The sequence below is a fragment of the Ovis canadensis genome, chromosome 3, assembly GCF_042477335.2.
Source record: "Ovis canadensis isolate MfBH-ARS-UI-01 breed Bighorn chromosome 3, ARS-UI_OviCan_v2, whole genome shotgun sequence".
Classification (NCBI taxonomy): domain Eukaryota; kingdom Metazoa; phylum Chordata; class Mammalia; order Artiodactyla; family Bovidae; genus Ovis; species Ovis canadensis.
The window spans coordinates 217,269,115-217,284,264 of record NC_091247.1 but is presented as its reverse complement, the minus strand read 5'-3'; the positions used below and the strand labels follow the sequence as shown (position 1 = coordinate 217,284,264).

Below are 15,150 nucleotides of genomic sequence, written 5' to 3'. Positions count from 1 at the left end.
GATGCGGGAAAAGAGAAGGACTGCGGGTCTGAGGAGAAAAAGGCAGGTGTGAATGCGCGGAGAAGGCAAGTACTATTTCAGATTTCAATCCAAGCCCAGCTGCATCCTCAGAACCCAACCTCAGTGTATTTAGGATTCGTTTTATTTTCAGATCATAATATCAAAGTTTGGCCCCATTATCTCCTTGATGACAAAGTGCTCAGATAATAGGCATGTCTCTAAGAAGCATGGATCATCATTGCTGAGTGTAGGACCTATACATAACCCTTCTCTGACATGTATTACTTTTTTTTTTTTAAAGCTTTTTATTTTATATTGGGGGCTTCTAAAAAGCCTCTTGATGAAAGTGAAAGTGGAGAGTGAAAAAGTTGGCTTAAAGCTCAACATTCAGAAAACGAAGATCATGGCATCTGGTCCCATCACTTCATGGGAAATAGATGGGGAAACAGTGTCAGACTTTATTTTGGGGGGCTCCAAAATCACTGCATATGGTAACTGCAGCCATGAAATTAAAAGACGCTTACTCCTTGAAAGAAAAGTTATGACCAACCTAGATAGCATATTCAAAAGCAGAGACATTACTTTGCCAACAAAGGTCCCTCTAGTCAAGGCTATGGTTTTTCCAGTGGTCATGTATGGATGTGAGAGTTGGACTGTGAAGAAAGCTGAGTGCCAAAGAATTGATGCTTTTGAACTGTGGTGTTGGAGAAGACTCTTGAGAGTCCCTTGGACTGCAAGGAGATCCAACCAGTCCATTCTGAAGGAGATCAGCCCTGGGATTTCTTTGGAAGGAATGATACTAAAGCTGAAATTCCAGTACTTTAGCCACGTCATGCGAAGAGTTGACTCATTGGAAAAGACTGTGATGCTGGGAGGGATTGGGGGCAGGAGGAGAAGGGGACGACCGAGGATGAGATGGCTGGATGGCATCACTAACTCGATGGACGTGAGTCTGAGTGAACTCTGGGAGTTGGTGATGGACAGGGAGGCCTGTGTGCTGTGATTCATGGGGTCGCAAAGAGTTGGACACAACTGAGCGACTGAACTGAACTGAACTGGTAGCTCAGCTGGTAAAGAATCCGCCTGCAATGCAAGAGACCCCAGTTCGATTCCTGGGGTTGGGATGATCCCCTGGAGAAGGGGTAGGCTACCCACTCCAGTATTCCTGGGCTTCCCTGGTGGCTCAGTTGGTAAAGAATCCACCTGCAGTGTGGGAGACCTGGGTATGGCCAGTAAACAAGCAATGTTGTGGTAGTTCCAGGTGAACAGGGAAGGGACCCAGCCATACATACACAGGTGTCCATTCTCCTCCAACTCCCCTCCCATCCAGGCTGCCACATAACATTGAGCAGAGTTCCATGTGCTATACAGTAGATCCTTGTTGCTTATCCATTTTAAATTTAGCCGTGTGTACCTCTGACATGTATTTCTTAAGCTAAAAACCTTAAATGTGCACTATTTTAATTGCTTCCTTATAGACTTACTACCTTTTGTATAATGCTCTTTGAAAGTCTCACTAACTGCTCTTAAAAATTTTGGGTGTGAGGAGAGTCGAATTTTTATTCCCATTTTCTTATTGAGAAAAGCTAAGTGACTTGCCCAAGGCCTCCTGATTATCAACTGCTTTCTTCTGATTGGAGCTTCTCCCGTTGGCCCAGGTGTGTAGATTAACAAATCTGTACCCCCACAGCCCTAAGCAATATGTTATACTTTTCCATTAAGATAATGTTGCATCACTGGCTTGGACTGAGTGCAGGATGGGGAGAGGTGGGTTTTAGAGAACTCATAAGACCTACTGGACATGTTTCTAGACCTGACCCCAATACCTTGGGGCCCAGAGCTTTCTTCTCCCTTTCTTTTCTTTTTTTTTAGAAAAATTTCATTGGCGTATAGTTGCTTTACAATGTTGTATTACTTTCTGCTGTGCAGCAAAGTGAGTCAGCCACATGTATACATATATTCCCTCTTCCTTGGATTTCCTTCCAATTTAGGTCACTGCAGAGCACTGAGTAGAGTTCCCTGGGCTATGCAGTAGGTTCTCATTCAGTTCAGTTTAGTTCAGTCGCTCAGTCGTGTCCGACTCTTTGCGACCCCATGAATCTCAGCACGCCAGGCCTCCCTGTCCATCACCAACTCCCGGAGTTCACTCAGGCTCACGTCCATCGAGTCAGTGATGCCTATTAGTATCAATAGTGTATACGTGTCAATCCCAATCTTCCAATTCGTCCCACCCTTCTATTCTCCCTTGGTATCCATATGTTTGCTCTCTACATCTGTATCTCTCTTTCTGCTTTGCAATTCGGTTCATCTGTACCATTTTTCTCAATTCCACATATATGTTAATATATAATATTTGTTTTTCTCTTTCTGACTTACTTCACTGAGTGACAGTCTCTAGGTCCACTCATGTTTCTGCAAATGGCACAGTTTCATTCCTTTTCATGGCTGAGTAATATTCCACTCTCTGTGTGCCACATTCTTATCCGTTCATCTGTTGGTGGACATTTAGGTTGGTTCCATGTCTTGGCTATCATAAATAGCACTGCAGTGAACAAACACTGGGGCATCTATCTTTTGGAATTATAGTTTTCAATAGGCAACATGCCCAGGAGTGGGATTGCTGGATCATATGGTAGTTTTGTTTTTAGTTTTTTAAGGAACCTCCACACTGTTCTCCATAGTGGCTACATCAACTTACATTCCCCCCAGGAGTGTAGGAGGGTTCCTTCTTCTTCACACCCTTTCCAGCCTTTATTGTTTGTAGATTTTTGATGATGGCCATTCTCTGACCAGGGTGAGGTGATATCTCATTTTGGTTTTGATTTGCATTTCTCTAATAATTAGTAGTGTTGAGCATTTTTCATGTGTCTCTTGGCCATCTATATCTCTTATTTTGGAAAAAAATGTCTATTTAGGTCTTCCGCTCATTTTTGATTGGGTGCTTTGTTTATTTGATATCGAGCTGTGTGAGCTGCTCCCTTTCTTGTCTTCACCACACATCTCATCTGACTTGGTCATAAAAAGTGGGCCCACAACCCCACAGCTCATGTCCAGGGATCTCTGGCTGATACCCACCTCTTCTGAGCAGCCCACGTGCCTGCCATCCTATTAGGGGACATCTGCCACTCGGGGGTGATTCCCAGGCTTAGCAAAGTTTTTTTTTAGAAGGAGATGAACAGTGCAAATTTGGGATTTTTTTAAAGTCTGTAATTAACTTGTGCTATTGGAAATGTTCCATCAGCCAATTCAGGGCTCAAGTAACCTGCGGCCCCTTTGACCTGTTTTGGATGACTGATGATCAACAATGTTATTAACTCAGGTTTCACTGTTCAGGCTTAAATGGAGACTTGGCGAAAGTGTGAGGCTGTTTAAACAGGAAGTTCAGACTACAAAAGAGCAGTGGAAGTGTCCTCAGTCACCGGTCTTGCTTGAGGGATTTAATTGTCTACATGTAGGTACATAAAATCTAGGTGTTCTAAGGAATTCTCCAAACATGGACTCTGCCAAGTTGGTTCTGAGACTCAAGTCTGTTAGTTCCCTTCTCTGTTTTGGACCTTATCAAAGAGGATGATGATAAATGTGAAGGGATTCTGGCATGTCAGCCACTTTCCAACTGCTGTTGTTGCCAGCACCTGAACTGTAATGCACACTTCTCAGCGTGTGGAGAACCAGTGCTGGCCACAGACCCAACATGAATGTGTTGTAACAGCTGAAAAAAGCCAGTACTGGTTTTGTCTGCTTTAATTGAAGATCAGTGACCATGTTGATACAAGGCAGAAACCTGCACAATATGGTCAAATGATTATCCCCCAATTAAAAAGAAAAATGAAAAAAATCAGTCACCTGGTGAGGGATGCAAAATTCTGGCTGCCCAACAAAGTGTTGATTAGAAGAGAACATTAATTCCAGCAAATGGTAGGCTTTTTAAGGGAGGTCATTTTTAGTCCAGGCTTTCTCTATCCTGCCTGGATACTCTTATCAAATGAGGAAGGATTTGATGTAAAAGCACAGATGCCTGAAGATGAGCAGGTGCTGGGAAGCAAAAAGCCACAGTTTTGAATATTGAAGAGCTCTTGAGTAGAAGAGGGGGTGAGTGTGCTCTTTGTAGCACTGTAGAGGAGAACAGATGTCAGCAGAGAAGAATAGGTGTCAGCAGAGGAGAACAGGTATCAGCAGAGAACAGGTGTCAGTGTAGGAGAACAGGTGTCAGCAGAGAACAGGTGTCAGTGTAGGAGAACAGGTGTCAGCAGAGAACAGGTGTCAGTGTAGGAGAACAGGTGTCAGCAGAGAACAGGTGTCAGCAGAGGAGAACAGGTATCAGCAGAGAACAGGTGTCAGTGTAGGAGAACAGGTGTCAGCAGAGAACAGGTGTCAGCAGAGGAGAACAGGTATCAGCAGAGAACAGGTGTCAGTGTAGGAGAACAGGTGTCGGTGGAGAACAGATGTCAGTAGAGGAGAACAGGTGTCAGCAGAGAACAGGTATCAGCAGAGGAGAACACGTGTCAGCAGAGAACAGGTGTCAGCGGAGGAGAACAGGTGTCAGTGTAGGAGAACAGGTGTCAGTGGAAGAGAACAGATGTCAGTGGAGGAGAACAGGTATCAGCAGAGAACAGGTGTCAGAAGAGGAGAACAGGTGTCATTGGAGAAGAACAGATGTCAGTGGAGGAGAACAGATATCAGCGGAGGAGAACAGGCATCAGCAGAGGAGAACAGGTGTCAGCAGAGAACAGATGTCAGCGGAGGAGAACATGTGTCAGTGGAGGAGAACAGGTGTTAGCAGAGAACAGGCTGTTGTCAGCAGAGGAGAACAGGTGTCAGTGGAGGAGAACAGATATCAGCAGAGAACAGATGTCAGTGGAGGAGAACAGGTGTCAGCACAGAACAGGTGTCAGCGGAGGAGAACAGGTGTCAGCGGAGGAGAACAGGTGTCAGTGGAGGAGAACAGGTATCAACAGAGAACATGTGTCAGCAGAGAACAGGTATCAGTGGAGGAGAACAGGTGTCAGTGGAGGAGAACAGGTGTCAGCAGAGAACAGGTGTCAGTGGAGGAAAACAGGTGTCAGCACAGAACAGGTGTCAGCAGAGGAGAACAGGTGTCAGCAGAGGAGAACAGGTGTCAGTGGAGGAGAACAGGTGTCAGCAGAGAACAGGTGTCAGCAGAGAACAGGTATCAATGGAGGAGAACAGGTGTCAGTGGAGGAGAACAGGTGTCAGCAGAGAACAGGTGTCAGCGGAGGAAAATAGGTGTCAGCAGAGAACAGGTGTCAGCAGAGGAGAACAGGTATCAGTGGAGAAGAACAGGTGTCAGCAGAGAACAGGTGTCAGTGGAGGAGAACAGGTGTCAGCAGAGAACAGGTGTCAGAGGAGGAGAACAAGTATCTACAGAGGAGAATAGGTATCAGCGGAGGAGAAAAGGTGTCATCCAGAGAACAGATGTCGGAGACGAACAGGTATCAACAGCTGTCAGCAGAGAACAGGTGTCAGCGGAAGAGAACAGGTGTCAGCAGAGGAGAACAGCTGTCAGCAGGGAATAGGTATCTGCAGAGAACAGGTGTCAGCAGAGGATGCTGTTCAAGATCATTTTCTCCAATTGACATTGATGGAGGTCCAACCATGTGAAGGTTAACAGCTGGATGTGAAATGGGTTGCCTGGGAAAACAGTGAGTTCTGTTCCAGAAATATTCAAGCAGAGATGAGTGGTTACTTGGAATCCTCTTGAGAAGGTTATTCACACCAGTGGTGGGATGAGTGGGGGGGATAGCTTCTAAAAATTCTTCCAGCTCTTAAGCATCTGTGAATCTGTGGACTATGGAAAGTATCAGGGAGAATTGCATAGAAGCTAAGGATTTCTCTTTGGCAGAAGCAGCATGTTAAATACACCATCTCCTGTTCCCAAAACTGTAAAGGGACTCCCTGAAAGTTATATCTTGCCACAGTCTCTGCCCTGAATGTGGTCCCCGGGCAGAAAGATCTACTGCAGTAGAAATCCTGAAATTACAACAGACGAATCTCAAAAAATCTATTTTCTTTCTGGGCTTTGAAGTTCGGTCTAGATAGATAAAGGCTTCCTTGGTAGCTCAGTGGTAAGCACCCTGCCTGCTAATGCAGTGGACATGGGTTTGATCCCTGGGTCAGGAAGACCCCCTGGAGAAGGGAATGGCAACCCACTCTAGTATACTTGCCTGGGAAATTCCAGGGACAGGTTAGCCTGGCGGGGTCAGAAAGAGTTGGACAGGACTGAGTGACTAACACTTCCACTTTCATACATAGAGGAAACATTATGTATAAGATTGTTATGCTTGCAATAATGCGGTGCCACTGTTTGCAGTCTGTCTTGCCCACCAGATTCTGAACTCTTAAAAGCAAGGATTCTGGTTTATTATATGTGATTCTTCTATGCTTGGCACAATATCTGGCACACGGCGATCTGAACATTTCAGATAAATTAACCTAAGCTGTTTTAGATGTCTTTCCTTTCAGCAAATTTGTACCAAGAGATTTCAAATGCAAGCTGCTGTCCTTGTCCCCATGATAAATATAAAACATAAAATACCAGTTCACCATTTCTGTCCCCAGGAGATTTGCAAGATACAAACAGATACATAAATGGCAACCCACTCCAGTGTTTTTTGCCTGGAGAATCCCATAGACAGAGGAGCCTGGTGGGCTATGGTTCATAAGAACGTGAAGAGTCAGACATAACTGAATCGACTTAGCACTAGCACTAACACATGATAATTAACACTAACACTGTTGACCAAGTGACAAAATGATCTCTATAGACAAAAGTGTTGAAATCCAGAGAAAGGAGATAGTGATGGGCTGTAGAAGCAGGAAAACTCTGACCCATGAAAAATAATAGGAACTTAAAATCTCAGTTCTCAAAGCAGTATTCCTCTGAATAACTTCTCAGTCATGGTGCTGTCACCGCCTATTAGCGTGTCCCCAAGAGCTTATTCCCTGGTGGCTCAGATGGTAAAGAAACTGCCTGCAATGTGGGAGACCCAAGTTCGATCTCTGGACAAGGAAATGGCAACCCACTCCAGGATTCTTGCCTGGAGAACTGCATGGGTAGGGGAGCCTGGTGGGCTGCAGTCAGTCCATGGGGTCACAAAAAGTTGGACACGACTGAGTGACTAACACTTCAAGAACTCATGGCTGGTGTGGTTTGCAGAAGCTGTGATAACATTTGCTTTGGTGCCTGATCTGCTCCTATTCTGTGGATTCTTAACTCCCTTTGCTCTTGCTAGAGTGAGGGGCTGGAAAGGGGGCTTCCAAGAGATGGAGTGGAGTCTCAGCGGAGGTCTGCTGACGTGACAGAAGGTTGATGATGGCGTGAGAACCCTCTAAGACTCGATCATCCATTTCCTCAAGTCACCACTTTATCTAGAGTCCATAAGCTTATGGGAGTTAGTTTTTCATCTTGCCATGAGTTAATTATTTAGGGAGTTGTGCTTGGAAGGAAGAAGGTGCAAATGTGACCCAGTGAATCCAGAAGAAGAGTGGATCACTTAAGCTAATGAGGAGGTCCCTATTTTAGGGGGAAAGATGCTGGCGGCTGGAGAATGGTTTACTCTGCAGTCAGCAGACAGAGGTGGGGCTTTTTGCTTGATGTCCTGAGCTGCTAACCTCCTTCCTAGCTCCTCGTCCTGCCTTGGCCCTGGTCTCCTTCTGCGTGAACACGTAAGGTTATCCAGTGTCCACGTAGGCCACCAGAAGGGAGACAAGAGGAACAGTGGTGCCTCAGCCATAATTAGACCTGCCACCTTCTCTTCTCCAAGGCTGCCCGGCATCCTTCCCATCCTGGGGTGGGGACCATTACTTACAGAGTCAGTCCCCTACATACAAACAAGTTGCCTTCTGAGAGCGCGTTCGCTAAGTCCAACCTATTTGTAAGTCCAGCAAAGTGAGCCTAGGCACCAACTAACACAAACGACTATATAGTACTACACTGCAATAGCTTTATGATATTTTCGTACAAATAACACATAAAAGGCAAACAAAAAGTAAATAAAACATTTCTAAGCTTGCAGTACAGTGCTTTGAAAAGTACAATAGGACAACACAACAGCTGGCACACAGGGGCTGGCATCGAGTGACCAGGCAAGAAGAGTTACTGACTGGAGGAGGCAGAGGAGGGGGGAGAGCGTGGAGCTGAAGGATGGTCAGCAACAGGAGACGGAGGGCAAGCTGCCAGCTCACTCGCGCCTGATGTTGACAGCACAACTTCTGGTTCCTTGTCAGATTCAGTTCTATCACCCCTCTTGGAAAAACGATCCAGTGACCTCTGGGAAGTAGCTTTTTTTCTCATCATGGATGGTGCGGTAGCTCTGGACTTTGTTCTGAACGGCTGCTGCAGCCTTTGTGCTCTGTTTGACATTCAGGTCCTAAGCCCCCCAAAACTAACCGTGCCTCCTGAAATAAAGACAGTCCCTTTGTCATCTCCTGCGTCGCGTATCTCTTCTGTTCTTCAGCTTGTTCATCTCCCTCTTGTCTACATTTGTCCTTTCCCTGGGCCTCCAATTCCATCAGATCTTCATTAGTAAGGCTCTCATGTTGTATAGCAACAGGCCTGTAAGGTAAAGTACATGAAAGCACACCCAACTCTAGAGGCTGCATGCATGTGACAATGGACACCAGACATGTGAACTAACTTCCGTGATTGGACGTGTGAACACACGTTTGCATCTTTGAGAATTCGCAACTTGAAGGTTCGTGTGTAGGGCACTTGCTGTGTTTTACTTCTAATACTGGTTTATCTTTTTGTCTCCTTCTGCAGGACTGAAATGGATGCTAAAAAGCCAAGGAAAGGCAGTTTGACATCCTTCCCAATTTTGAAAGCAACAAAGAAACAAAATCTCACCTCTGTGAAGGTAAGGACCCTTGCATTTCATTTGGGAGAAGAAAGGTTTTGTTGTGAAGTTTTGGGGACTCAGGACCCAGTGGGACTGTTGTGCCCCAAGCATCTGTGGTGACAGGGGGAAGGGAAGGGGCAGAGCCAGGTCTGGGTGGGCCAGAGGGAAAACAAGCTGGATGGCCAGTGTATGGTTTCTTGAACTTGAGGACTTCAGGATAATAATCTAACAGGGGACCTGCATGTAAGGAATCCTGGGTTAATGTCGCTTCCGAAGCACCTTTTATTCTGCTCTGTGTGTTGTTCTTGTTTAGTCACTAAGTCGTGTCCAATTCTTTGCAACCCCGTGGATTGCAGCCCTGCCCTGTTTATCTGGGCTCAGCACTGGAAGTGTCCTGGTTTTGATCAAATAGCCAAGAACTGTTTCAGAAAAGGTCTGTTTCTGTTTTTCCTAGCACGGTCATGCTGTTTTTTTTGTTTTACTCTGCCTCGAAAGCTAGCAAAATGCCACGGCACCAATACTGTGATGCGGTGACACTGTGCCTGCCCTCTGTAAGGTCAGCTTCTAAACCTCAGGTGTATTTTCTAATCTAATGCCTTTAGTATGGATTTTATCACTTACTCACAAGGTCGTTCTGCCTGGGATCTTTCTGAAAAATTTGCAGCAGACTTTATCCCAGAGAATTCTGGTTTGACTTCCTGAACCCTGCCTGCATCACTGAGTGGGAAGAGCGAGTCCAGCAGCTACCCAAGGCCTAGTGAAAACTCCTCTGCAGGCCATCACTACCTCCTTCTTACTTTTAGGCCCCCTCCTCCAAGCAGTTTTCCAGATTTAACCTTGGCCTTCCTCCCTTGGGATTATACTTCATAAAATTATACCCTAATGGAAAATCCATTGTTCCCCATCCCTACCCATACTATTATCATGGACAACAAAAAACATCTTGCAGTGTATACATTTGCAAAAGATTTATGAATACCGAAACATCTCCTTTGATAAAACAAAAATTAATATAACATATTTGAAATAGTAAATCTACAGCAAATATGACATTATAAGAAAGGTAACATTCTGTTCACATTTTAAAATATGCAAACAGAATGATCTTGGTTGTGATTTTACTTTGGCAAAATCGTCGTGAGTTTTGCAGTTTACATTTTTTGTTTTAGCTGCTTGAGTATTTAGCTTGTTGAGTGTTTAGATAGCTCCCAAGAAATCTTAGTGGCCAGTACTGTTATTGTCTCCATTTTACAGACCAGGAAACTAAGATTCAGGTGAAGTTAACTCAGTTAATTCAGGTAAGTTTCATGGCCATAAACGAGTGAGTGGAAGATAAAATTCAAACCCTTATTCTTAACAAGCCTATCCCATGCCTCTTTGATGAGTAATGGCAACTCTGTTATATGTTTCTTCACATATTTATTTAAATTAATTTTAAGGAAAGAAAATTCTGCTGCAATTACAGTCAAAAAATAAAATAAAAAATCACATTCGAGATAAATTCACATATGTTGTCATTTGTTAACTCACAGATTGACAGCATCATTTAAAAGTACTATTTAAATTTATAACTTATAAAGGTAGCCTAACAACTGATGCGAACAAGTCTTGAAAAGATTCACATATTTAAATAAACTAATAATAATTTATATTTATTTCATGATATTTAATATTATGTTATAAAGGTAGCATTATAATAATTTAATATGTAAGTATTTTTCAATGTGGATCTTGATAATATTTCAGTCAAGAGAGTTTTTTAAAATGTGGCTTTTCAAATTGAATTCAGACAATGTGGAGGGGGGAGGGATAAATCAGGAGCTTGGGATTAATTACAGACACTGCTATACATAAGATAGATAACCAGAAAGGACCTACTATATAGCGCAGTGAACTCTACTCAATATTCTGTGATAACCTATATGAGAAAAGAATGTATGTAAAAGGAAACTGAAAAGAATGAATATATGTATATGTGTAAAGGTAAGTTCACATATGATATGTAATATATGTATAACTGAATCACTTCTCTGTAGTCCTGGAGTGGATTGCCATTTCCTTCTCCAGGGGATCTTCCCAACCCAGGGCTCGAACCCGGGTCTCCCGCACTGTAGACAGACGCTTTACCATCTGAGCCACCAGGGAAGCAACCAAGTTTATATATAATATGTAATATATGTATAACTGAATCACTTTGCTGTACACCTGAAACTAACACACTGTAAATCAACTATAATCCAATAATTTTTTTTAGAAAATTGATTTCAGCTGTCTTTGAGAAATGGGTGATGCTCTAGATAGTAATCAGTTCAGTTCAGTCGCTCAGTTGTGTCTGACTCTTTGCAACCCCATGGACTGCAGCACGCCAGGCCTCCCTGTCTATTACCAACTCTTGAAGTTTACTCAAACTCATGTCCATTCCTTTCAAAGAAAACAAGCTCACAGCCACTGCTGGGACTGGAGCAGATTCAGAACTCTGGGCTCTCAGGTGGGGCCGTCCCAGGGGACTTACCTGGGAGAGGCGTGGGCAAGGGAGCTCTGCTAACTGCAGTTTCCCAGACAAGTGATTGGGTGCCACAGAGTATCTCAGCACACGTGCTGAGCCTTGGGAGAGTAGGCACCCATTCTGTTACTTCTCTTCTACCCTTGGGCTGTCCCTGTGGCTCAGTGGTAAAGTATCCACCTGCAATGCCGGGGCTGCAGGAGATGCGAGTTCCATCCCTGGGTCAGGAAGATCCCCTGGAGGAGGACATGGCAACCCACTCCAGTATTCTTGCCTAGAAAACCCCACGGACATAGGAACCTGGTGGGATACAGCCCATGGGGTCACAGAGTCGGACATGACTAAGTGACTAACACTTTCACTTTCACCATTATTTATGGAGTGAACTCATATTTATGGAGTGAACTGATTTTTTTTTATGGGGTGAACTTTGAATATAACCATAAGCAGCCAATCTAGAATTGATGGTTCCATGAAACATCAGCACATCACACAACATAATATCTGTGTTTGGGTGGACTTGGGGTTCTGAAGTACAGTGCTTACTTGCTGTTTCCCATTTTTCTCCTAGAACCCCACTCTTCCTCCTGAGATCTACTTAGTAAGTACCAGTGGTTTTGATTTGCATTCCCAGGGTGCTCTCAATCTGGGGAGAGAGGAGGTCAAAGATTGGAGTTTACTTTCCATTGCTGCGACAAGGACATGGGGCAAGCAGGCATGGAGGCATGTTTCTGAGTACCAGAATTAATCAGAGCAGGTAGATAACTCCTGTTGAATACTTCTTCAGGCCATGAAAATTAGCGTCCATCTGCTTGACATTGGAGGTGGGATGAGTTGATGTTAGAAATACAGCCCCAACCTCATATGTGTTTCTGTATTTTCTTTTCTCAACAACATTGAGCAAGTCAGCACCCCCATTTTACAGGGGAGGAAACTAAGAACTAAAGAGATTAAGCAAGTTACCAGATAAAGTAATTCTGCTAATAAAGGCTGAAATAAGAATTCAGGTTTTATTCTATAATTCATTCATGCTTTTTATTATTAAATGTTGAGTATGTATAAAAGAATATTCAGGGATTTCCCTGGTGGTCCAGTGGTTGAAACTTCACCTTCCAATACAGGGGGTGCAGGGATGATCCCTTGTCAGAGAGCCAAGATCCCACCATGCCTTGTGGCTCAAAACACAAAACAAAACATAAAACAGATACAACATGGTAACAGATTCAATAAAGACCTTTAAAATGGCTCACATCAAAAAATCTTTAAAAAAATCATAATAAAAAGAAATTCTAAGTATATGTGTCAGGTCTAAAGGATAGTATACAGTAGGCACTTTTGCATGTTTCCAACGCACAGTTTAAGAAAGATGGCCCCTGTGTGTCCCTCCCCATCTTATTTCACCCTGTCCGTTGACCTCCCTGAGATAACCAGTCTTTTGAGTTTTACATTTATCATTCCATTAACCGTGTATTGTTTAATTTTGCATGCTTTTATATGTCTTGAATGGTACTGCTCAGTCTTCTCTTAAAGCACACTTTGTAGCTCCGTACTCACAAACACTGGACAGCGTTTGACTGGTTTCACTTGGATTGATCAGGTCGTCACACTGATTGATCAGTGCCTGTGCCTGACCTTTCGATATGTGAATATTGTTCTTGGGAACCTGTTTATGGATCAATTTCACTGCCATATTCAGTGGTATTGGGTGTACTGCACTTCCTATCAGTTTTGATGGGTGAGTGTTTTTTCCCTTATGTTTTTGCCAGTAAAAACACTGCATGTCTTCCTGGTGCATACATGCAGGGGTTTCTAGAGCGTGAATTTAGGAGGGGTTTGCTGGGTGCCAGGGTATGTGAATGCCTCACTTTACCAGATGACACCAATATTTTCTAAAGCATCAGCATGAATGTACCTGGCCTCTTGTAGGATGTACACGTTTCTGCTGGTACACACCCTTTTTATTCCTTGCTACAGTGTGGCTTCTTAGTTTGCCAGTTTAGAAGACATGACAATATTTTCTTCTATTTTAATTTGCATTTTGATGATTATCATGAGATTGAACCTCTCTCTCTTCATATGTTTATTGGCCGTTGGTGTTTCTTCTTCTGTGGAGTGCCTGGCTGTGCCTGATTTTGCTTAAATTTTTCTTTTGTGTTGTCTTTTTCTTACTGATTTGTAGACTATTTATATATAATATATAAAACATGTGAATAAAATAGAAATAAAATATACATGTATTTATTTAATACATAAAAACTATTTAAAGTATTTACTAATCCTTTGCCAGTTATCATCAGTTTAGTCGCTCAGTCGTTTCTGACTCGCAACCCCGTGGGCTGCAGCACACCAGGCTTCCCTGTCCATCACCAGCTCCCGGAGCTTGCTCACATTCATGTCCATCAAGTCAGTGATGCCATCCAACCATCTCATCCTCTGCCGTCCCCTTCTCCTCCTGCCTTCAATCTTTCCCAGCATCAGGGTCTTTTCCAATGAGTCAGTTCTTCCCATCAGGTGGCCAAAGTATTGGAATTTTAGCTTCAGCATCAGTCCTTCCAATGAATATTTGGAACTGATCTCCTTTAGGATGGACTGGTTGGATCTCCTTGCAGTCCAAGGGACTCTCAATAGTCTTCTCCAACACCACAGTTCAAAAGCATCAGTTTTTCAGCACTCAGATTTCTTTATAGTCCAACCCTTACATCCATACATGACCACTGGAAAGACCATAGCTTTGACTAGACTGACCTTTGTTGGCAAAGTAATATCTCTGCTTTTGAATATGCTATCTAGGTTGGTCATAACTTTCCTTCCAAGGAGTAAGCGTCTTTTAATTTCATGGCTGCAGTCACCATCTGCAGTGATTTTGGAGCCCCCCAAAATAAAGTCTGACACTGTTTCCACTGTTTCCACTTTTCTTCCCATCTGCTTCCCATGAAGTGATGGGACCAGATGCCATGATCTTCGTTTTCTGAATGTTGAGCTTTAAGCCAACTTTTTCACTCTCTACTTTCACTTTCATCAAGAGGCTCTCAGTTCTTCTTCGCTTTCTGCCATAAGGGTGGTGTCATCTGCATATCTGAGGTTATTGATTTTTCTCCCAGCAATCTTGATTCCAGCTTGTGCTTCTTCCAGCCTGGCATTTCACATGATGTACTCTGTATAGAAGTTAAATAAGCAGGGTGACAATATAGTCTTGATGTACTCTTTTTCCTATTTGGAACCAGTCTGTTGTTCCATGTCCAGTTCTAACTGTTGCTTCTTGACCTACATACAGATTTCTCAGGAGGCAGTTAAGGTGGTCTGGTATTCCCATCTCTTTCAGAGTTTTCCACAGTTTATTGTGATCCACACAGTCAAAGGCTTTGGCATAGTCAATAAAGCAGAAGTAGATGTTTTTCTGGAACTCTCTTGCTTTTTCCACTATCCAACAGATATTGGCAATTTGATCTCTGGTACCTCTGCCTCTTCTAAATCCAGCTTGAACGTATGGAAGTTCATGGTTCACTGACTGTTGAAGTCTGGCTTGGAGAATTTTGATCATTACTTTGCTAGCATGTGAGATGAGTACAATTGTGCAGTAGTTTGAACAGTTATATGTGCAGCCGATACCTGGAATAGGAAATGGCAACTGACTCCAGTATTCTTTCCTGGAGAGCTCCATGGCCAGAGCAGCCTGGTGGGCTACAGTCCCTGGGGTCATAAGGAGTCTCACATGACTGAACAACTCAGCACAGCACATTGGTACTCAGAAAACACTGTTTGCCTTCACCTAGTGTAACGACCTCCAAATCC

The 15,150-nt window shown here is 43.6% G+C and overlaps 1 protein-coding gene across 1 annotated transcript in view; it reads left to right on the top strand.

The window, feature by feature from the left end:
* Positions 1–15,150, top strand: part of DYRK4 (dual specificity tyrosine phosphorylation regulated kinase 4) — a 48,286-nt gene that overhangs the window by 101 nt on the left and 33,035 nt on the right. The window contains exon 2 of the mRNA XM_069586514.1: positions 8,780–8,873. Within this exon, the coding sequence (XP_069442615.1) occupies positions 8,780–8,873 (94 nt within the window). The remainder of the gene's footprint in view (positions 1–8,779; positions 8,874–15,150) is intronic.